The following is a 23,612-nucleotide window of genomic DNA, read 5'->3' on the forward strand; positions in this document are numbered from 1 at the left end:
TCTCCCCCGTAGGTGCATGGTGCTTGTGGACCCCCTGAAGGACACGTCCCGCTCCCAGGAGTCCTGGTCCCTCTTTCTGGCCAAGCTGCGTACGCTGCTCCTCACTTCCTTCACCCGTAACCTTGGACACTTTGAAGACGAGATGAGAACCCTCCGAGAGAAGAGGACGGAGCCCGGCTGGAGTTTCTGTGACTATTTTATGGTGCAGGTCGGTGTAAGGTCGGCATGGTCTCGCCTGATATTCCGGTTGTGTGAGGGCTCTGTGATCTGTATGGGGCACGACCCCCGGAGATCCCCGTCCACCACTCGAGGTGTTTCTTGTCTTTTGGCTGGAGTGGATGAGTGAGTGGTGACACGTCACGGTGTTGCTTCTCACGGCACGGTCTTTGGTTACAGGAGGAGTTAGCCTTCGTCTTTGAGATGCTGCAGCAGTTTGAGGATGCTCTGGTCCAGTATGACGAGCTGGACGCCCTCTTCTCCCAGTATGTGCTGAACTTTGGAGCTGGTGGTGAGTAACCTGCCTTACCTGTATATCTTCAGAGGGTCCCTGCAGACCCTGCATCTGCTCAGTGGCGCCCCCATCACTCTACACTGGTACTGTGGGTAGTGTCCCATTGATCCTGGCACTCATCCCAGTGATGTTTCTCACCAGACGGGGCGAACTGGCTGAGTTCTTTTTGTCAGCCGGTGCTGAGCTGGGACGGGCTCGCTCTAAGGAAGCCCATAGACATGGAGAAAAGAGATTTGATCCAGCGCAGTCGGGCCAACCTGCTGGAGCTGCGGAGCTACCTGTTCTCTCGCCAGTGCACCCTGCTCCTCTTCCTGCAGCGGCCCTGGGAGGTTGCTGGCCGGGCGCTGGAGCTCCTCCATAACTGTGTGCAGGAGCTGCGGCTGCTGGAGGTGAGTGGCTGTGCTTCCAGGCTGCACACAGACCACCATGATGGTATGGTTATGGCTATGGCTATGACCAATGCTTACATGTGTGACCCCGCAGGTGGCCGTGCCCCCTGGGGCTTTGGACTGTTGGGTGTTCCTGAGCTGTCTGGAAGTTCTGCAGAGGATCGAGGGCTGTTGTGAAAGAGCTCAGATCGACGCCAATATCTCGCACACTGTGGGGCTGTGGAGTTATGCCACTGAGAAGGTTGGTGTGGCTCGCTGTAAGGGCTCGTGGCCAAGAGCAGGTCCGGCGTGTTGGTCACTCGGGTACTACTGTATTTCTTCGGCGCTCCATTGGGAGACCCAGACGATTGGGTGTATAGCTACTGCCTCCGGAGGCCACACAAAGCATTACACTAAAAAGTGTAAGGCCCCTCCCCTTCTGGCTATACACCCCCAGTGGGATCACTGGCTCACCAGTTTTTCTGCTTTGTGCGAAGGAGGTCAGACATCCACGCATAGCTCCACTGTTTAGTCAGCAGTAGCTGCTGACTATATCGGATGGAAGAAAAGAGGGCCCATATAGGGCCCCCAGCATGCTCCCTTCTCACCCCGCTTGTGGTTTGTAAGGTTGAGGTACCTATTGCTGGTACGGAGGCTGGAGCCCACATGCTGTTTTCCTTCCCCATCCCCCTGAGGGGCTCTGAGGAAGTGGGATCTTACCGGCCCCAAAGCCCTGAGGCCGGGCTCCATCCACAGACCCATTGAACCTGCTGGATACGGAGCTGGGTACCGTTCAGGGACATGGCCCTGCACCATTCAGGTACTCTGTGTCCCCGTACACACAGGCACAGCACACTCCAGACTTGCTGGGTGTGCTAGTGCGCCGGGGACAGTAAAGGGTTACAGTCACTGCAGCCTAGCTGAGTGACTTTATGTATTGGGAATACCGCGCCGGACGCTCCGGGAGCGGCGGCGCGGCTGGGACTTGTAGTGCGCCGGGGACTTAGCGCCGACCGCGCTTTTACGGCGGCGGCGCTTATAAATCCAGTCCCCGGCTTTTGCGGCCTAGCTCCGCTTCGTTCCCGCCCCCACCCTGTCAATCAGGGTAGGGGAGAGACGCTGTACAATCAGCAGCGCCGAGGGCTGGAGCCTTATTTACATGCTCCAGCCCTCTCACTGGACACTGTGGGACGCTGGTTTCCCGCTCTGACTTGGGGCACGCCCACGGCCCGCCCCTACTCACACGAGCTGGAGAAGGACGCCGGCAGCCATTACTGCAGTCCGAGCTGAGAGAACGGACTCTGGGCAACCAGGCACAGGACTAGGGCGACCACACACCCGCTTATAGGCGGGCGGTAAGCGGCACCTGAAGTGCTGACACTAAATACCGCATTTGTCCTTTGTATTTTATGCTTACACTGCATAGGTCGCTATTTTTGGCTATATGCCCTCTTAGATGGCGACACATCAGCAGCAGGAAAGCAGGGGTGCTAAGGCACAGGCTTTCTATGCTGCTTGTATTGCACGTACTGAAGTGTTCATGTGTATTATGCTTGTATGCTATACACTCCACTGTACGGTCGCTAGTCTTGGCTATATTCCCCATAGAATGGCTAGACTACAGCAGCAGAAAAGCAAGGGTGCTGAGGCACAGGTTTTTTTCTATGCTGCTTGTATTGCAGGTGTTGCAGTGTTCAATTGTACTTTATGCTTGTATGCTATACATTGCACTGTACGGTCGCCATTCTTGGCTCTATACTCCTAGATGGCTAGTCGGCAGCAACATATAGCAACACAGGCTTTCGTTGCTGTTTCTACTGCAGATACTGTTCCACGGCACTGAACTCCATTGTGTGCAATGCTCCCCTGTAGCACTTGGTCAGCCGGGGTCTCTACTTGACGTGGCCAAAGGAACCACCTCTCAACCCTGTCCAAGGACAGGGACGGAGTTGCATTGGGATAGAGACTTGCAGTCCGGACAGGCCATGGGCAATCTGGATCATTGCTCCCTGGCCACCCTCATCTGGAATAAAATCGGTGCTCCGGGGGGGTCCCAGGAGGACTCTCTGTATGATGAGGCAGACGTAGCTCATCAGGACTTTGATCCTGACACCGCTCTCAATCCGGATACACCGGATGGTGACGCCATAAGGGATGATCCTATAGCGTCCATCAATGGAATGTTGGATCTTTCTCCCTCAGCTCAAACAGCAGGAGAAGTCCCATTTCAGTAGCTCAAACGTATATTGAGTATTGTTCTGGCCACGCTGACTTCAGAGAAGCAGTCCAGGAACACCACGCTTCCCAGATAAGCGTTTTCTCCAAACGTATTAATGATACACGTTATCCCTTCCCCCCTGACGTGGTAAAGCGCTGGACCCAGGGTCCAAAGGTGGATTCTCCAATCTCCAGGCTTGCAGCTAGAGCCATAGTTGCAGTGGAGATGGGACTTCACTTCAAGATGCCATTGACAGACAGAGGGACTCTGGTTGAAATCTGTCTATGAGGCTATCGGCGGGTCGGTTGCTCCGGCATTCACAGCCGTATGGGCACCCTAAGCTTTTCAGCTGTTCTTGCGCAGCTGGTCTTGAGCACATGTACTTCTGTGCCGCAGGGGCGTCCGTAACCTCGCAATGTCTGCATTGCGACTTACCCTATTAATGCTGTCCTGGAAGGACAGTCGAGGTTTCGGTCCTTCCCAGGCTCGGGCAGGTCCCAATTGTCCTCGTCCAAAAGGGCTGAAAAGCCTCAGAGGGGCTCAGCTTCCGGCCGGGCTCAATCACGCCCAAGGAAGGCAGCCAGAGGAACCGCTACCAAGGCGGTCTCCTCATGACTCTCAGCTCTCTCATCTCTCCGCATCCGCGGTTGATGGCAGACTCGCTCGCCTTTGGCGACATTTAGCTGCCACAGGTCCCAGACCGGTGGGTGAGGGACAGTGTGCCCACGTGCACAGGACAGAGTTCTGTTCTCGTCCTCCGACTCGATTCTTCAGAACGTCCCCACCTCCCCACCGAGCCGATGCTCTTCTGCAGGCAGAAGGAGTGGTAATCCCTGTTCCTCTTCAGGAACAAGACACGGTTTTCCTCCAATCTGGTTGTGGTGCCAAAAAAGGATGGCTCTTTCCGTTCCGTTCTGGACCTAAAACTGCTCAACAAGCACGTGGAGGCCAGGCGGTTCCGGATGATACCCTCCGCTCCGTCATTGCCTCAATGTCTCAAGGAAATTTCCTAGCATCAATAGACATCAAAGATGCTTATCTCCACGTGCCGATTGCTACAGAGCACCAATGTTTCGTCTACGTTTTGTGATAGGAGACGACCATCTTCAGTTCGTAGCTCTGCCATTTGGTCTGGCGACAGCCCCACGGGTGTTCACCAAGATCATGGCGGCAGTGGTAGCAGTCTTGCGCTCACAGGGACACTCTGTGATCCCTTACTTGGACGATCTACTGGTCAAGGCACCCTCTCAGGAGGCATGCCAACTCAGACTGAATGTTGCGCTGGAGACTCTCCAGACGTTCGGGTGGATCATCAACTTCTCAAAGTCAAACCTGTCACGACCCAATCACTAACGTATCTTGGCATGGAGTTTCATACCCTCTCAGCGATAGTGAAGCTTCCGCTGGACAAGCAGCGGTCACTACAGACAGGGGTGCAGACTCTCCTTCTAGGTCAGTCGCACTCCTTAAGACGCCTCATGCACTTCCTCGGGAAGATGGTGGCGGCAATGGAAGCGGTTCCGTTTGCGCAGTTTCATCTGCGTCCACTTCAATGGGACATTCTCCGCCAATGGGACGGGAAGTCAACATCCCTGATCAGGAAAGTCTCCCTTTCCCAGACGGCCAAAGACTCTCTGCAATGGTGGCTTCTTCCCACCTCATTATCACAGGGAAGATCCTTCCTACCACCGTCTTGGGCGGTGGTCACGACAGACGCGAGTCTGTCAGGGTGGGGAGCAGTTTTCCTCCACCACAGGGCTCAGGGTACGTGGACTCAGCAGGAGTCCACCCTTCAGATCAATGTTCTGGTAATCAGAGCAGTGTATCTTGCCCTACTAGCCTTCCAGCAGTGGCTGGAAGGAAGGCAGATCCGAATTCAATCGGACACCTCCACAGCGGTGGCATACATCAACCACCAAGGGGGGACACGCAGTCGGCAAGCCTTCCAGGAAGTCCGGCGGATTCTGATGTGGGTGGAAGCCACGGCCTCCACCATATCCGCAGTTCACATCCCCGGCGTAGAAAACTAGGAAGCAGACTTCCTCAGTCGCCAGGGCATGGACGCAGGGGAATGGTCCCTTCACCCGGACGTGTTTCAGGAAATCTGTCACCGTTGGGGAAGGCCGGACGTCGACCTAATGGCGTCCCGGCACAACCACAAGGTCCCAACCTTCATGGCACGGTCTCGCGATCACAGAGCTCTGGCGGCAGACGCCTTAGTGCAAGATTGGTCGCAGTTCCGGCTCCCTTATGTGTTTCCACCTCTGGCACTCTTGCCCAGAGTGCTACGCAAGATCAGATCCGACTGCAGCCGCGTCATACTCGTCGCTCCAGACTGGCCAAGGAGGGCGTGGTATCCGGATCTGTGGCATCTCACGGTCGGCCAACCGTGGGCACTACCAGATCGACCAGACTTACTGTCCCAAGGGCCGTTTTTCCATCGGAATTCTGCGGCCCTGAACCTGACTGTGTGGCCATTGAGTCCTGGATCCTAGCGTCTTCAGGAGTATCCCAAGGGGTCGTTGCCACCATGAGACAGGCTAGGAAGCCCACGTCCGCTAACATCTACCACAGAACGTGGAGGATATTCTTATCCTGGTCCTCTGCTCAGGGAGTGTCTCCCTGGCCATTTGCATTGCCTACCTTTCTTTCTTCCTGCAATCTGGGTTAGAAAAAGGTTTGTCGCTCGGCTCCCTTAAAGGACAGGTCTCGGCGCTATCCGTCTTTTTTCAGAAGCGTCTGGCACAACTTACTAAAGTGCGTACGTTCCTACAGGGGGTTTGCCATATCGTACCCCCGTACAAGCGGCCGTTAGATCCATGGGATCTGAACAGGGTACTAGTTGCCCTCCAGAAGCCGCCCTTCGAGCCTCTGAGGGAGGTTTCACTTTCTAGACTATCACAGAAAGTGGCTTTTCTGGTAGCAATCACATCTCTTCGGAGAGTGTCTGAGCTAGCAGCGCTGTCATCCAAGGCTCCTTTCCTGGTCTTCCACCAGGACAAGGTAGTGCTGCGTCCCATTCAGGAGTTTCTCCCGAAGGTGGTATCCTCTTTTCATCTTAACCAGGATATCTCTTTGCCTTCGTTTTGTCCTCATGCAGTTCATCGGTATGAGAAGGATTTACATTTGTTAGATCTGGTGAGAGCACTCAGAATCTACATTTCCCGCACGGCACCCTTGCGCCGTTCGGATGCACTCTTTGTCCTTGTCGCTGGTAAGCGCAAAGGGTCGCAGGCTTCTAAGGCCACCCTGGCTCGATGGATCAAAGAACCAATTCTTGAAGCCTACCGTTCTGCTGGGCTTCCGGTTCCATCAGGGCTGAAGGCCCATTCTACCAGAGCCGTGGGTGCGTCCTGGGCATTGCGACACCAGGCTACGGCTCAACAGGTGTGCCAGGCAGCTACCTGGTCGAGTCTGCACACTTTCACCAAACATTATCAGGTGCATACCTATGCTTCGGCGGACGCCAGCCTAGGTAGAAGAGTCCTGCTGGCGGCAGTTGCCTCCCCGTAGGGGAGGGCTGTCTTCGCAGCTCTAACATGAGGTATTCTTTACCCACCCAGGGACAGCTTTTGGACGTCCCAATCGTCTGGGTCTCCCAATGGAGCGCCGAAGAAGAAGGGAATTTTGTTACTTACCGTAAATTCCTTTTCTTCTAGCTCCTATTGGGAGACCCAGCACCCGCCCTGTTGTCCTTCGGGATTTTTGGGTTTTTCTCGGGTACACATGTTGTTCATGTTGAACGGTTTTTCAGTTCTCCGATGTTACTCGGAGTGAATTTGTTTAAACCAGTTCTTGGCTTTCCTCCTTCTTGCTTTTGCACTAAAACTGGTGAGCCAGTGATCCCACTGGGGGTGTATAGCCAGAAGGGGAGGGGCCTTACACTTTTTAGTGTAATGCTTTGTGTGGCCTCCGGAGGCAGTAGCTATACACCCAATCGTCTGGGTCTCCCAATAGGAGCTAGAAGAAAAGGAATTTACGGTAAGTAACAAAATTCCCTTCTTCTGCCTGTCACATAAAGGCTGCTTCTTCTGCTGAGGACATCTTTGTGCTTTCAGCTGCAGGCTCTGGGATCCCTCTGTGGTTTGGTGTCCGAGTCCGGCCCATGCTCGGAGGACTTGCAGAGGACGGTGGATTTACTCGCTGGGCTAGGAGCAGAGAGACCGGAGACGGGTAGGTGTCTGCAGTGCGGGGTGGCGGTTCTTTCCCTCATTTTTGCTCTTGTATTTACCCGATATTTCTTCCACAGAGAACACGGCACAAAGTCCCTACAAGAAGCTACAGGAGGCACTGTCCTCAGAGGAGGCCTTCGAGAAACATTACCTGGTGAGACCTCCGAGTGGCCCAATCCCAATCTAGTACATCCCACCACACCCCACTCATTCTCGTCCTCCGTGTTTCTCTGCAGGACCTGGCACACGCGACCATAGAAATGTACAACAGTATCGGGAGAAGCCGGTCCGCCAAACTGGTGGGGAAAAACCTGGCCGACTTCTATATGTAAGTAACAAGCACCGCACCTGGCCTGCTGGGCTCCTCTGTCTCCTTTACAGCCACTGCCTGCCTGCTGGGCTCCCCTGTCTCCTGTGCAGCCCCTGCCTGCTGGGCTCCTCTGTGAGGCCCCTGCCTGCTGGGCTCCTCTGTGAGGCCCCTGCCTGCTGGGCTCCTCTGTGAGGCCCCTGCCTGCTGGGCTCCTCTGTGAGGCCCCTGCCTGCTGGGCTCCTCTGTGAGGCCCCTGCCTGCTGGGCTCCTCTGTGAGGCCCCTGCCTGCTGGGCTCCTCTGTGAGGCCCCTGCCTGCTGGGCTCCTCTGTGAGGCCCCTGCCTGCTGGGCTCCTCTGTGAGGCCCCTGCCTGCTGGGCTCCTCTGTGAGGCCCCTGCCTGCTGGGCTCCTCTGTGAGGCCCCTGCCTGCTGGGCTCCTCTGTGAGGCCCCTGCCTGCTGGGCTCCTCTGTGAGGCCCCTGCCTGCTGGGCTCCTCTGTGAGGCCCCTGCCTGCTGGGCTCCTCTGTGAGGCCCCTGCCTGCTGGGCTCCTCTGTGAGGCCCCTGCCTGCTGGGCTCCTCTGTGAGGCCCCTGCCTGCTGGGCTCCTCTGTGAGGCCCCTGCCTGCTGGGCTCCTCTGTGAGGCCCCTGCCTGCTGGGCTCCTCTGTGAGGCCCCTGCCTGCTGGGCTCCTCTGTGAGGCCCCTGCCTGCTGGGCTCCTCTGTGAGGCCCCTGCCTGCTGGGCTCCTCTGTGAGGCCCCTGCCTGCTGGGCTCCTCTGTGAGGCCCCTGCCTGCTGGGCTCCTCTGTGAGGCCCCTGCCTGCTGGGCTCCTCTGTGAGGCCCCTGCCTGCTGGGCTCCTCTGTCCTCTGTGAGGCCCCTGCCTGCTGGGCTCCTCTGTCCTCTGTGAGGCCCCTGCCTGCTGGGCTCCTCTGTCCTCTGTGAGGCCCCTGCCTGCTGGGCTCCTCTGTCCTCTGTGAGGCCCCTGCCTGCTGGGCTCCTCTGTCCTCTGTGAGGCCCCTGCCTGCTGGGCTCCTCTGTCCTCTGTGAGGCCCCTGCCTGCTGGGCTCCTCTGTCCTCTGTGAGGCCCCTGCCTGCTGGGCTCCTCTGTCCTCTGTGAGGCCCCTGCCTGCTGGGCTCCTCTGTCCTCTGTGAGGCCCCTGCCTGCTGGGCTCCTCTGTCCTCTGTGAGGCCCCTGCCTGCTGGGCTCCTCTGTCCTCTGTGAGGCCCCTGCCTGCTGGGCTCCTCTGTCCTCTGTGAGGCCCCTGCCTGCTGGGCTCCTCTGTCCTCTGTGAGGCCCCTGCCTGCTGGGCTCCTCTGTCCTCTGTGAGGCCCCTGCCTGCTGGGCTCCTCTGTCCTCTGTGAGGCCCCTGCCTGCTGGGCTCCTCTGTCCTCTGTGAGGCCCCTGCCTGCTGGGCTCCTCTGTCCTCTGTGAGGCCCCTGCCTGCTGGGCTCCTCTGTCCTCTGTGAGGCCCCTGCCTGCTGGGCTCCTCTGTCCTCTGTGAGGCCCCTGCCTGCTGGGCTCCTCTGTCCTCTGTGAGGCCCCTGCCTGCTGGGCTCCTCTGTCCTCTGTGAGGCCCCTGCCTGCTGGGCTCCTCTGTCCTCTGTGAGGCCCCTGCCTGCTGGGCTCCTCTGTCCTCTGTACGGCCCCTGCCTGCTGGGCTCCTCTGTCCTCTGTACGGCCCCTGCCTGCTGGGCTCCTCTGTCCTCTGTACGGCCCCTGCCTGCTGGGCTCCTCTGTCTCCTGTGCGGCCCCTGCCTGCTGGGCTCCTCTGTCTCCTGTGCGGCCCCTGCTTGCTGGGCTCCTCTGTGAGGCCCCTGCCTGCTGGGCTCCTCTGTCCTCTGTGAGGCCCCTGCCTGCTGGGCTCCTCTGTCTCCTTTTGCCCTATCCCCACTCCTTCCTCTATCTTTGCCCTTTTCCCAGACTTTCCGTCTGCCCTCAGCGTGAGACACGATTTGCCCGTTCGGTTACTTTGGGCAGTATGCAGTCTAAGTTTCTTTTGTCGGTTTCTTTGATTTGTTCCCGGTCGTCATTTTCGGCTGAGGGTTTTATTGATTCAGGAGCGGCCCTGAACTTGATGGATTTTGGGTTTGCTGAGCGTTGTGGTTCTCCTATGGTGCCTTTGCATGCTCCTGTCCCTTTGAGGGGTATTGATGCTACTCCTTTAGCTGATAATAAGCCCCAGTGTTGGACCCCGGTGATGATGCGGTCGCTCCAGACCATCAGGCGGTTTGTATGTTTTTGGTCTTGCATAATCTGCTTGATATTTTGGTGCTAGGATTCCCTTGGTTGCCCATTATCCAGTTCTTGGTCTTCTTTATCTGTGGCTAGTTGTGCCGATGTCTGCACAGTGATGCTCCTGTTTTGTCTATTTCATCTCAGACACGGGCGGTCCCTGACTATTTGGCGGATTTCATGGATGTGTTTAATGAGACGGAGGCTGCGTCCTTACCTCCGCATAGGGACTGTGATTGCGCTATTGAATTGGTGCCTGGTTGTAAATTTCCTAACGCACGGCTTTTCAATTTATCGGGTCCTGAACATGTTGCTATGCGGACTAACATTAAGGAGTCTTTGGAGAAGGGTCACATTAGACCGTCATCTTCACCTTTTGGGCGCCGTGTTTTTTTTTTTTTTTTTTTTTTTTTTTTTTGTGGCGAAGAAGGATGGCTCACTGCGGCCCTGCATTGATTATCGTCTCCTTAATAAAATCACGGTTAAATATCAGTATCCGTTGCCTCTGATTTCCGACCTGTTTTCCAGAGTGGAGGGTGCTAGTTGGGTTACTAAGCTCGATCTTTGGGGAACATATACTCTCATTCACATGAAACAGAGTGATGAATGTTAGACGGCGTTTAATACCCCTGAGGGGCATTTTCAGTACCTAGTGCTGCCCTTTGGGCTCACTAATGCCCCTTCCGTCTTCCAATCTTTCATGAAGGATATTTTCTGGGACTTTGTGGACAAGTTTTTGATTGTCTATTTGGATGATATTTTGGTTTTTCCTCATGACTGGGATTCTCACAGGTTGGGACAGTGTTTCAGGTTCTCAGGGACAATGCGTTATATGTCAAGGGATCGAAATGTCTGTTTGGCGTACAAAAGATCTCTTTTTTTTTTTTTTTGGGGTTTATTTTGTCCCCATCTTCGATTGAGATGGATCCGGTCAAGTTCCAGGCCATTCATGATTGGGTGCAGCCTACTTCTTTGAAAGGCCTTCAGAAGTTTTTGGATTTTGCTAATTTCTATCGTAAATTCATAGGCAACTTTTCCAGTATTGTCAAGCCATTGACTGATTTGACTAAAGTGGGCTTTACACGCTACGATATCGTTAATGAATTATCGTCGGGATCACGGTGTTTGTGACGCACATCCGGCGACATTAACGATATCGTAGTGTGTGTGACACTTATGTGCGACCTTTAAATGATCGTAAAACCGGCCAAAATCGTTTGCCGCGGAGAGGTCGTCCTGAAACAAAAAATCATTTTCTGTTTATTAACGATGTAGTTCCTCGTTCCTGCGGCCGCGCACATCGTTATGTATGACACCGCAGGAGCGAGGAACATCTCCTTACCTGCCTCCACCGGCAATGCGGAAGGAAGGAGTTGGGCGGGATGTTACGTCCCGCTCATCTCCGCCTCTCCGCTTCTATTGGACGCCTGCTGTGTTACGTCGCTGTGACGCCGCACGAACCGCCCCTTTAGAAAGGACGTCTCACAGCAGGTATGTGCGTGTGACGCTGCTGTAGTGATAATGTTCGTTAGGGCAGAGATCACACAATATCGCACGTACGATGGGTGCAATCGCTCTCGACATTGCTAGCCGATTCTAGCGATGTCGCAGCGTGTAAAGCCCGCTTTAGAAGGGAGATGATGTTGTGAATTGGTCCTCAGAGGCAGTCTTGGCTTTTCAGGAGCTTAAAACCAAAAACAAAAACTCCTAAAATCAATTTTTATTATACCATAATGTTAAAAATGCTCCAAAACAGAGCGCAATAACTTATATAATTAAGTAAACTGGTCAAGTGTGGTGGAAGGAAGGACATAAAAAAGGTATGAGCCAAAGTGATGGGGGGAGCTCTAATTTACTCAACACTCAAGATAGAGCTATAGGTAGCATCACTTCAAAGATATAGTTTTATAGATTGAATGCCCTATTATTCTAGGGGGTGTAAAGAGGGGGATAGTCTAACCCTCCCTTTTATCTACCTACCAGCAGAGGTGCACCATAAGTTATTGGGTACCCCCCGCTCCTCGTCGGCTCTCCCTATTCTGTCCCTTTGACCCGCAAGTCGCAGGAACAACCACCACCAAGAATAAAAGGTGCAAATAGTCAGAAGGTCATTATCAAAATGGTTACCTGGATTGGCAACCCTGATACAGCTTATCCTTTATGAAAAAAGGAGAAGGGAAGATGATGCTTATTGATGTATTAGCATCAAACTTGGAAATCCATAAACCATATTTGCTAGAGTTTGATCACCATAGATATGATAGCCAAACTACAGCTGTACATATATATGTTCCTGTACAGCTATACAGGTGCAAATAGGTAATGATATACCGATGATATTAATAATAGCATAATAATAGCATGTGATCCCAACAGGGAACTTATCTGTTAGGGTCACTGATAACAAATCCCAATCCCGACGCGTTTCCCCCCTATTTATGTCTTTAGGGGTTCATCAGGGGAAGAAAGAAGGATTTCATCATATCCAAATCATCAGTTTCATAAACTTTCTTTCTAAAGAGAAAAAGATATCGGTTTCCCAAGTAAGGACATTGTATAACGTCCAAAAAATCCACATACATTCTCTACAGTACACACTATTATAGACCGAATTGTCTATTGTCATACCTTGGTTGATTTGGCTTTCCTCGTGGTATCAGGCCGACATCAGTAGCCTTTAGTAGTGGGCAAAACGTCTGGCATGCACCGCCCGCCAGTGCTCCAGGTATAATGACCCCAAACACACCGGGCAGAGAGGCAGCGTACCCTTCCTTAATGGCATCTTTTTATGTCTGAATGCCGGTTACATGTTTCAAACCCACTTCCTGTATCGCGGCGTAACGCCGGAAGTGTAAAGCATGTGGTGAGAACGCAACTTCCATACCTGCGTGATCAATCGGAAGTGCGGCTGAAGTGGTCATGTGACAACACAGACGTCACTTCCACGCCCCCACCCAACCAGACGGAAATGGCGTCCGAAGTAGTGAGGTGGTAGACACATACGTCACTTCCGCACCTGCGCCGCAGAGCCTCAGTGACGTGACCACCGCATCTGCGCGGTCCAGTCCCACTCACCGCTCCATGTGGTCAGATGGAAGCAGCGACGCACCTCCGCACCTGCGCGGTAAAGCATCAGCGTCATGGTTGACGATATTGTGGCGACGTCACCAGGCAACTGCGCAGAAGAAATATATGGAGGGGTCTCGGATTCCCAGCCCATTGCACTTAAATATGACAAATCGGGACATTATCTCGTCCTAGAGTAAAAAACCTCCCAGAGTGTGTGCCGTCTTAGGGACAGCTCCTACTCCTCCCCAGTGGCGGCCGTCTTGCTATAAATGTGTTGGCTTATAGCAGCCAGAAATACCATATCTGCCAATACCATTAATTAAGAGATGAAGGAGGCTTTAAGAAGTATAAGTAATAGCAAAGGCCGGGATCCATAAATGTCAGCCAAGGATCCCACATATAGGGAAAAGTGTTTAATGTAGAGAATGCATATTGACTATATCAAAGCACAAAGGGGTATCATCATCAGAGCATATACTCCAACAATTTCCAAGTTTGATGCTAATACATCAATAAGCATCATCTTCCCTTCTCCTTTTTTCATAAAGGATAAGCTGTATCAGGGTTGCCAATCCAGGTAACCATTTTGATAATGACCTTCTGACTATTTGCACCTTTTATTCTTGGTGGTGGTTGTTCCTGCGACTTGCGGGTCAAAGGGACAGAATAGGGAGAGCCGACGAGGAGCGGGGGGTACCCAATACTTTATGGTGCACCTCCGCTGGTAGGTAGATAAAAGGGAGGGTTAGACTATCCCCCTCTTTACACCCCCTAGAATAATAGGGCATTCAATCTATAAAACTATATCTTTGAAGTGATACTACCTATAGCTCTATCTTGAGTGTTGAGTAAATTAGAGCTCCCCCCATCACTTTGGCTCATACCTTTTTTATGTCCTTCCTTCCACCACACTTGACCAGTTTACTTAATTATATAAGAGTTATTGCGCTCTGTTTCTTTATCGTTCCTTTATGGGAGACCCAGACCATGGGTGTATAGCTAGCGACCTCCGGAGGACACACAAAGCACTACACTCAAACGTGTAGCTCCTCCCTCCGGGCTATATACACCCCCTGGATGACAATCTACCCAGTTCAACGCTTTGTGTTCCAGGAGGATCACACACACTTTTATTTCCTCATATTTTTTTCAATTTTATTTTAATGTTTTAAAGATTTGGAAGAAAAGCGGGTCCAGTCTGGACTCCCGGCATGTCCCTTCACGCTCCACTCTGCGGGGTGCTGTTAAGGTTGATTTTAATAAGGCTGGAGCCTTCACATGCCGAGCTCCTTCGCATCCTCTGTCGAGGCTCTGTTTGAAGTGGGAGCCTCCACGGTCCTCTCTGCTTGCAGGAGGCCGGCTCCATCCACAGCCCTGTCTGGTCCCTGCTGGAAGGAGCGTTAACCCCCATTCAGGGACATGGCCCTGCGTCTCAAAGCTAAGTATTGAGACGTTTTTTCAGGGGTCCCGGGTACTTTTATTATGGGGGCAGTATGTGCTTTAGCGTTACTGTTAATTTCGGCCGGTTCTGGGATTTTCCCATGAGAACCGCGCCGACGGTGCCTGCTCGTCGGCCGCACTTTAAAATCTAGGCCCCGGCTTCAGTTTGGGCCTAGTTTCGTTTTTGGCTTCTTCTGTATGTTTTGCATACAGCGACGCCCACCGCCCGGCCAGCAGAGCGGAGGGCACTCCCCTCTGGGGGGATGTCCCCTCCTCTGTCTACCCCCCTGTGTCTCTCTGGCCTCTGTTTTTCCCGCTCCTGGGCTTATACACGCCCCCCTCCTTCTCCCACCGCCATTTTCTCAGCGTTTTTATCACTGAGAAGCGCTGGATGCTACTGCTGCATACTTTTTGGAAGCTGTCACTTTACAGGGGAGCGGTGAAGTTCGGAGGGCACACAGAGAACAGGGCTGGTAAGCCACAACCTATGGTTGTGGATTTTTATACACTCAGGCTTTCTACAGGAGTGTGTTTTGGCTGCAGAGCTTCCTCCACAGCAGCATGTCTGTCACTAGGAGCAAGGCTGCAAACATGTATGCTATATGCACTGCTTGCAAGCTAATTCTGCCAGAGCCTAGCACGTACCCACATTGTGATAACTGTGCTAATATGGTTGTGTCTCAGCCTGGAGCCTCCGCAGGGGTCCCTCCGGCTGCTTCGGTCCCGGTGGCTGAACCCCCGGCTTGGGTAGCATCCTTTACACAGGCTCTTTCCAAGTCGTTTGCCGATTCCATGGGGCAGCTGTCTCAGACGCTGCTGTCTATGCATCAGCCTCCCTCTCAGCCCCCCTCTCAGGGTGTCTCTGCTGCTCAGAGCTCTGCAGAGCCCTCAGAGCATGTCCTTGGACCCCGTCCCCCCAAACGGAGACGCACGGACCCTCCTCCTTCCTCGTCCCACGGCTCTGATTCACAAGCCGAGGTGCAGGGCGAGGATGATTCATTTACTGTGGGCTCAGACTCTGCCTCTATGTACCCCATTGACTTGTCTGAGGGCGATGCGGACGTTAGTGACTTGATTGCGTCCATTAACTCCGTACTGAACCTTAACCCACAGGAGTCAGAGAATCAACCCTCTCTGGTAGAGGTACACCAGTTTACCTCTCCTAAGAAGCCTAGGAGTATGTTTTTTAACCACTCCAGCTTTCAGACCACTGTTAACAAGCCAAGGGCCTGTCCTGACAAACGTTTTCCGAAACGTAGTTCTGATGACCGTTTCCCGTTTCCACCGGAGGTGGTTAAGGACTGGGCCCAGTCCCCAAAGGTAGACCCTCCAGTGTCCAGAATCTCAGCCCGCACAGTAGTTGCGGTGGCCGACGGCACTTCTCTTAAGGATCCCACTGACCGCCAGGTTGACCTTCTGGCCAAGTCTGTATTTGAGGCGGCAGGAGCCTCCTTCTCTCCGTCTTTTGCGGCGGTGTGGGCTCTTAAGGCTATCTCTGCCTCTCTGGCGGAGATTCATTCCCTCTCCAGAGACTCTATTCCTGAGATGGATGCTTTAACCGCCCGAGCTTCAGCTTTTGCATCCTACGCCATGTCTGCCGTCCTGGAAGCTTCTCACCGCACGGCAGTGGCCTCCGCTAATTCCCTCGCGATCCGCAGGATCTTGTGGCTTCGAGAGTGGAAAGCGGACGCTTCCTCTAAGAAGTACCTTGCGAGTCTCCCTTTTACTGGGTCACGGCTGTTTGGGGAACAGCTGGATGACATAATTAAGGAGGCTACTGGCGGGAAGAGTACTTCCTTGCCACAAGCTAAACCCAAGAAACCTACCCAGGGCAGGAACCAATCGAGGTTTTGTTCCTTTCGTTCCTCTAACTGGTCATCCTCTAAGCCCACGGTCTCGTCCACTACCGCCAAGGATCGTAAATCCAACTGGCGCGCAAAGCCGCGTCCTCAAAAGACCGGAGGAGCCGCTGCCACCAAGGCAGCCTCCTCGTGACTATCTGGCCGCGCCAGCAATGTCCTTGGTCGGGGGCAGGCTCTCCCACTTTGGCGACGTGTGGTTGCAACACGTCTCCGATCAGTGGGTGCGGGATATCATCACCCACGGCTACAGGATACCTTTTTCTTCCAGCCCGCCAAACAGATTTTTTCTGTCCACCCCCCCCTGCTCCAAAGCCGCCGCCTTCGCTCAGGCCGTGGCATCCCTGCAGACCAACGGTGTAATTGTTCCGGTCCCCGCCCGGGAACGGTTCAGAGGTTTCTACTCAAACCTCTTTCTAGTTCCCAAAAAGGACGGTTCCTCCCGGCCCATCCTGGATCTCAAGCTTCTCAACAAGCATGTTCAGGTGCGGCACTTTCGCATGGAATCTCTAAGATCGGTCATTGCCTCAATGACCCAGGGAGATTTTCTCGCATCCATCGACATCAGAGATGCCTATCTGCATGTGCCTATTGCGGTTTCACACCAGCGTTGGCTACGCTTTGCGATCGGAGAGGAACATTTCCAGTTCGTGGCTCTTCCCTTTGGCTTAGCCACGGCCCCCCGAGTGTTCACCAAGGTCATGGCAGCAGTGGTTGCTGTCCTGCACCTCCAGGGATTGGCAGTGATTCCTTACCTGGACGACCTTCTAGTCAAGGCCTCATCCAGTGTAGACTGCCAACGGAGTGTCTCTCTCACTGTCGCCACGCTAATTCAGTTCGGGTGGCTTGTCAACCTCCCCAAGTCGACTCTGACCCCGACCCAGGTACTCTTGTACCTAGGGATGCAATTCGAGACTCTGCCGGCACTTGTCAAGTTGCCCTTAGTCAAACAGCAGTCCCTTCGTCTGGCGGTGCGCTCTCTGCTGAGGCACCGCCGTCATTCCCTCAGACGCCTCATGCAGGTGCTGGGTCAGATGGTGGCGTCAATGGAAGCGGTTCCCTTTGCCCAGTTCCATCTGCGTCCCTTGCAGCTGGACATTCTCCGCTGTTGGGACAAGCGGATCTCTTCTTTGGACAGGCTAGTGGCTCTGTCATCACAGGCCAGGAACTCCCTTCAGTGGTGGCTTCAGCCCCTCTCCCTGTCACAGGGGCGGTTCTTCCTGACTCCGTCCTGGGTGATTCTCACCACGGATGCCAGTCTCTCCGGTTGGGGAGCGGTGTTTCTCCATCACCGAGCACAGGGCACTTGGACTCCGTCCGAATCAGCCCTCCCGATCAATGTGCTGGAGATCAGAGCTGTGTTTCTAGCTCTTCTAGACTTTCACCACCTACTGGCGGGCAAGCACATTCGGGTTCAGTCGGACAACGCGACAGCGGTTGCCTACATCAATCACCAGGGCGGAACTCACAGCCGTCTGGCGATGTTGGAGGTTCAACGAATCCTCCAGTGGACGGAGGACTCAAAGTCCACCATATCCGCAGTCCACATCCCAGGCGTGGAAAACTGGGAGGCCGATTATCTCAGCCGTCAAACCGTGGACGGCGGCGAGTGGGCCCTGCATCCGTCAGTGTTCAGATCAATCTGCCGCAAGTGGGGCACTCCGGAAGTAGATCTAATGGCTTCCCGGCACAACCACAAGGTTCCGGTTTACGTGGCTCGCTCCCACGATCCTCAAGCCTTCGCAGCAGACGCACTGGTTCAGGATTGGTCTCAGTTCAGTCTGGCCTATGTGTTTCCCCCTCTAGCGCTCTTGCCCAGGGTTCTGCGCAAGATCCGAATGGAGGGCCGTCGAGTCATACTCATTGCTCCGGACTGGCCCAGGCGAGCCTGGTACCCAGACTTGCTCCGCCTGTCCGTAGAGATCCCGTGGCATCTCCCGGACCGCCCAGACCTTCTCTCTCAAGGTCCGTTCTTCCGCCAGAATTCTGCGGCTCTCAGATTGACGGCGTGGCTCTTGAGTCCTGGATCCTGACGGCTTCAGGCATTCCCTCTGAGGTCATCTCCACCATGACTCAGGCTCGGAAGTCTTCCTCGGCTAGGATTTATCATAGGACTTGGAAAATTTTCCTGTCCTGGTGTCGCTCTTCCGGCCATGCTCCTTGGCCGTTCGCCTTGCCGACCATCCTGTCTTTTCTACAGTCAGGTCTACAGTTGGGTCTGTCCCTCAATTCCCTTAAGGGACAGGTGTCGGCTTTGTCGGTATTGTTCCAGCGGCGTATCGCTCGACTGGCTCAGGTGCGCACCTTCATGCAGGGCGCATCTCACATCATTCCTCCTTACCGACGACCCTTGGATCCCTGGGACCTTAATTTGGTCCTCACGGCCTTACAGAAACCCCCTTTTGAGCCTCTCAGGGAGGTTCCTTTGTCCAGACTTTCACAGAAAGTCGTCTTTCTAGTAGCCATAACTTCTCTCAGGAGAGTTTCCGATTTGGCTGCGCTTTCTTCGGAATCCCCCTTTTTGGTGTTTCACCAAGACAAGGTGGTTCTTCGTCCGACTCCGGACTTTCTTCCTAAGGTGGTGTCTTCCTTCCACCTTAACCAGGACATTTCATTGCCCTCTCTTTGTCCGGCCCCTGTGCATCGCTTTGAGAAGGCGTTGCACACCTTGGATTTGGTGCGGGCGCTCCGCATCTATGTGTCTCGCACCGCCGTGTTTCGGCGGTGCACCTCACTTTTCGTGCTAACCACGGGTCAGCGCAAGGGCCTTTCGGCTTCTAAACCGACTCTAGCTCGTTGGATTAGGTCGGCCATATCCGATGCCTACCAGTCTTCTCAGGTGCCTCCCCCGTCGGGGATTAAGGCGCACTCGACCAGAGCTGTCGGTGCCTCCTGGGCTTTCAGGCACCAGGCTACGGCTCAGCAGGTGTGTCAGGCTGCCACTTGGTCCAGTCTGCACACTTTTTCTAAGCACTACCAAGTGCATGCTCATGCTTCGGCAGATGCGAGCTTGGGCAGACTCATCCTTCAGGCGGCTGTCGCCCATTTGTGAAGTTAGGTTTTGCCTACTTCTCAGTTTAGTTTATTTCCCACCCATGGACTGCTTTGGAACGTCCCATGGTCTGGGTCTCCCATAAAGGAACGATAAAGAAAAAGAGAATTTTGTTTACTTACCGTAAATTCTTTTTCTTATAGTTCCGACATGGGAGACCCAGCTCCCTCCCTGTTGCCTGTTGGCAGTTTTTGTTCCGTGTGCTTCACGGCTGTTGTTAGTAGACAGAGTTCTGGTTTTGCCGAGTTTTACTCTATCTCTACTTATGGGTGGATGTCCTCCTTCAGCTTTTGCACTGAACTGGGTAGATTGTCATCCAGGGGGTGTATATAGCCCGGAGGGAGGAGCTACACGTTTGAGTGTAGTGCTTTGTGTGTCCTCCGGAGGTCGCTAGCTATACACCCATGGTCTGGGTCTCCCATGTCGGAACTATAAGAAAAATAATTTACGGTAAGTAAACAAAATTCTCTTTTTTGGAGCATTTTTAACATTATGGTATAATAAAAATTGATTTTAGGAGTTTTTGTTTTTGTTTTTTTGCATTAGTACTCCTAGTTCTTCACTTGTTTTGGTTTCTAACTTTTCAGGAGCTTAAAAGGAGGTTTACTTCTGCTCCGGTCTTGCGGCAGCCTGATGTGTCTAATCCTTTTCAGGTGGAGATCGATGTCTCGGAGATCAGAGCTGGGGCTGTCTTGTCTCAAAGGGACCCTGTGACTTCTAAAATTAGACCCTGTGCTTTTTTTTTTCCCTGGACATTTTCACCACCGGAACGAAATTATGATGTTGGGAATCGGGAATTATTGGCTATCAAAATGTCGTACTTACTGATCATAAGAATTTGATCTATCTGCAATCTGCCGGGAGGTTGAATCCCAGGCAGGCTAGATGGGCCTTGTTTTTCACGCGCTTTAATTTTGTGGTCTCTTATATTCCGGGCACTAAGAATATTAAGGCGGATGCCCTTTCTAGGAGTTTCTTTGCTGATTCTCTGGATGTGACTGAGCCTGCGACCATCCTGCATGAGGGAGTGATTCTCTGGATGGGACTGAGCCTGCGACCATCCTGTATGAGGGAGTGATTCTCTCCACGATTTCACCCGATTTGAGACTTGCTCTTGAGGAATTTCAGGAGCACAAACCTGAAAGATGTCCTAGGGGGAAATTGTATGTTCCAATGGAGGAGTAGAGTGATGTCGGAAGTTCATTGTTCGGTATTGGCTGGTCATACTGGCATACTGGCATTTTTGACATAGTTATTTGGTGAGTAGGTCCTTTTGGTGGCCTTCTCTGCTTTGTGATGTGAAGAGTTTTGTGCAGTCCTGTGATATCTGTTCTAGATCCAAGCCTTCTTGTTCTCCTTCTAGTGGACTATTATTGCCTTTGCTGGTGCCTAAGAGACCATGGACTCCCATCTCTATGGATTTTCTTTCTGATGTCCCTGTTTCTCAGGGGATGATGGTTATTTGGGTAATCTGTGATAGATTTTCCAAAATGATTCATTTGGTGCCACTGCCTAAGTTGCCATCAGCTTCGGAGTTGGTGCCTTTGTTTCTTCGTCAGGTGGTTCGTTTGCATGGTATTCCTCAGAATATTGTGTCCAATAGGGGAGTCCAGTTTGGGTCTAGATATTTGAGAACCTTTTATTCTAGGCTGGGAGTTGAGTTGTCCTTCTCTGCATTTCATCCTCCGACCAATGGACAGACTGAAAGGACAAATCAGACTTTGGAAACCTTTTTGCGATGTTTTGTGTCGGATGATCAGGACGACTGGGTTTCTTTTTTGTCTCTGGCTGAGTTTGCTCGTAATAATAGGGCTAGTTCGGCCACTTTGATGTCTCCTTTCTTTTACAATTTCGGGTTTCATCCTCTGTTTTCTTTGGGGCAGATGGAGGCTTCCACCTGCCCGGGTGTTGATTCGTTAGTGGAGAAAATGCATCGTATTTGGGATCAAGTGGCGGATAAATTGTCCCACTCCCAGGAAAATGGAGTACTGTTGTGAATACGTCTTCCAGTTTGGGGCTCCCTCTTGTGGTCAGTGGTGTCGGTGCAGTTGATGTGTGGAATGAAAGCCCCACACCTGTGGAGGACTGGCAATCAGGGTCAGATTGGGACTATATAACTTAGTAGTTTTCTCTGGTTACTTACCGGTGGTCAATTGCTCCTGTGTGTTAAGGACATTCTGTAACCAGCTCTGCTCACTGCCAGAACTGCTCTCAGATAAGTGGTCTTTGTACCTCTGCTGTTTGTTTTTCCACTTTCTTGTTGTTTTCTCTGCTTTGATATTCTGCATGATTCCTAATTTGTGTGGAGTTCTTGGTGGAATGTGATAATTCCCTGCTGGGAGTGTCTGTATACTTAGCTCCATGATTCTGCAAGGTATTGTGTTTGTCATGCATGGTATTATTCAGTCCCTCATCTGTATTAGTGTTTTTGGATCCCAGTAACATCAGAGTGCTGATATAGTGGGGGAGAGGTTGTGTGACCTCAGGATTTTTCCATATCAGAAGTGCTGGTATATATTAGAGTTTTTTTACGGCTGCAGACAGTTGCTCTTTCCTATCCTTTCCTACAAAGATAGTTTGGGCCTCACCTTTACTGAAATCTGTCCTTTCTGGCTTTGTATTGTGTTTTCTATATCACCGCGTAGTCTTTACATGTGGGGGGCTATCTATCAATCTTTGGGGATTGCTCTGAGGCAGATTAGCTTTCTTACATTTCTGTGAGACTTAGTTCTCTGGCTTTGTCGAGGCGTCCAGGTCATCGTAGGCTCGTCCCACGGCTACTGTTAGTTGTGTGTCAGGAATAGATCTGCAGTCCGTTAAGTTTCCAACCACTCTGTTACCTTTTTGGGATTCCGCATTTTTTTTTTTTTTTTGATGCTCCTCTGTCCCTGAATCATAACACCCCTCCTATCCTCTCTTTGCCCTTTCCCCTCCCTTCCTCTTTGTCCTTTCCCCACCCCTTACTCTCTTTTTGCCCTATGAAGATATCCAAAATAACAGTAGTGAAAATGGCGCTTGCACTGTGTACCGCACCCATATCTGCACATCATGAGCCATTCTGGGCCTTTTCTGTGATTTCTGATGATTCAGCTTCTTAGACAGTGATGGTGTGTGTGTGTGTGTGTGTGTGTGTGTGTGTGTGTGTGTGTGTGTGTGTGTGTGTGTGTGTGTGTGTGTGTGTGTGTGTGTGTGTGTGTGTGTGTGTGTGTGTGTGTGTGTGTGTGTGTGTGTGTGTGTGTGTGTAATATATACAATCTCTGCAGCTTGACCAATAGTAAAGAGTGTGCACCCTTGGAAGGAATCCATGAGATGTTGCTATGAGGCTCTGAAGTTCCCTACATAAAGCGGTCTTGTTCCTCCTTTGGTCGGGGCGGATATTTTGCTGCAGATATTTAACTCTTAATTTGGCTACAGTCAATTAACAAGGTTTGCGCCCCATTTGGCGTGCACCTCCAGCCGCTGCTCTGTCGTTCTCTGGTTTTCCCGGGGGGATATCCGGGGGGATGTAACTTCAGGGTTAGAAATGTCTCCTCCTTTTTTGGGCTGTGACAATTTGCTCTTTATTTTCTGTTTTCAGGAAGAAGTCCTTGCCGCAGAAGGCTGAGCCTTACCTACAAGGGGCGCTCCGCATGTACCAGGTCGAGGGATGGGCCCTACCCCTCACCCACACCCAGAAGCAGCTGGCAGAATGTCAGAAGCAGCTCGGGCAGACTGAGCCGTATCTTTTCTGGTTTGATTTATTTCCCACGCCCCCTTCTTTCGGTTCTGCCCCGCCCCCTTCCTTTAGTTCTGCCACGCCCCCTCCTTTCGTCCCGCATTTTTTTTCTTAACACTCCTAGATACCTGAAGACCTGCAGCCTCCTGGCTACTGACCACAACCTTCCCCAGGATGAGCGCGTGACGTACGGCCACGAAATTCTCAGCCTCTCCTCACAAGTTGATGGTGGCGGTGCAGGCATGGAGGATACAGGAGGCTTCAAGCAGGGTAAGGTCACATGGCGTCAGCAGGAGAAAGTCACATGGCGTTGGCAGCTGGCTCAAGCAGGAGAAGGTCTCACTATGTTGGCAGCCGGTCCAGGCAGGAGAAGGTCTCACTATGTTGGCAGTAGGTCCAGGCAGGGTAAGGCTGCACGGCGTCAGCAGCAGGTCCAGGCAGGGTAAGGTCGCACGACGTCACCAGCAGGTCCAGGCAGGGTAAGGTCGCACGACGTCAGCAGCAGGTCCAGGCAGGGTAAGGTCGCACGGCGTCAGCAGCAGGTCCAGGCAGGAGAAGGTCGCACGGCGTCAGCAGCAGGTCCAGGCAGGAGAAGGTCGCACGGCGTCAGCAGCAGGTCCAGGCAGGAGAAGGTCGCACGGCGTCAGCAGCAGGTCCAGGCAGGAG

At 52.9% G+C, this 23,612-nt stretch overlaps 1 protein-coding gene across 3 annotated transcripts in view; it reads left to right on the top strand.

Annotated features, from left to right (window-relative positions):
- Positions 1-23,612, top strand: part of TRAPPC10 (trafficking protein particle complex subunit 10) — a 55,984-nt gene that overhangs the window by 10,503 nt on the left and 21,869 nt on the right. For all 3 annotated transcript variants that reach the window (XM_075334822.1, XM_075334823.1, XM_075334824.1), the window contains 9 exons: positions 13-208; positions 397-508; positions 653-900; positions 995-1,141; positions 7,156-7,270; positions 7,347-7,423; positions 7,506-7,597; positions 22,809-22,949; positions 23,071-23,216. In XM_075334822.1, the coding sequence (XP_075190937.1) occupies positions 13-208; positions 397-508; positions 653-900; positions 995-1,141; positions 7,156-7,270; positions 7,347-7,423; positions 7,506-7,597; positions 22,809-22,949; positions 23,071-23,216 (1,274 nt within the window). The remainder of the gene's footprint in view (positions 1-12; positions 209-396; positions 509-652; positions 901-994; positions 1,142-7,155; positions 7,271-7,346; positions 7,424-7,505; positions 7,598-22,808; positions 22,950-23,070; positions 23,217-23,612) is intronic.

The sequence above is a fragment of the Anomaloglossus baeobatrachus genome, chromosome 2, assembly GCF_048569485.1.
Source record: "Anomaloglossus baeobatrachus isolate aAnoBae1 chromosome 2, aAnoBae1.hap1, whole genome shotgun sequence".
NCBI lineage: Eukaryota > Metazoa > Chordata > Amphibia > Anura > Aromobatidae > Anomaloglossus > Anomaloglossus baeobatrachus.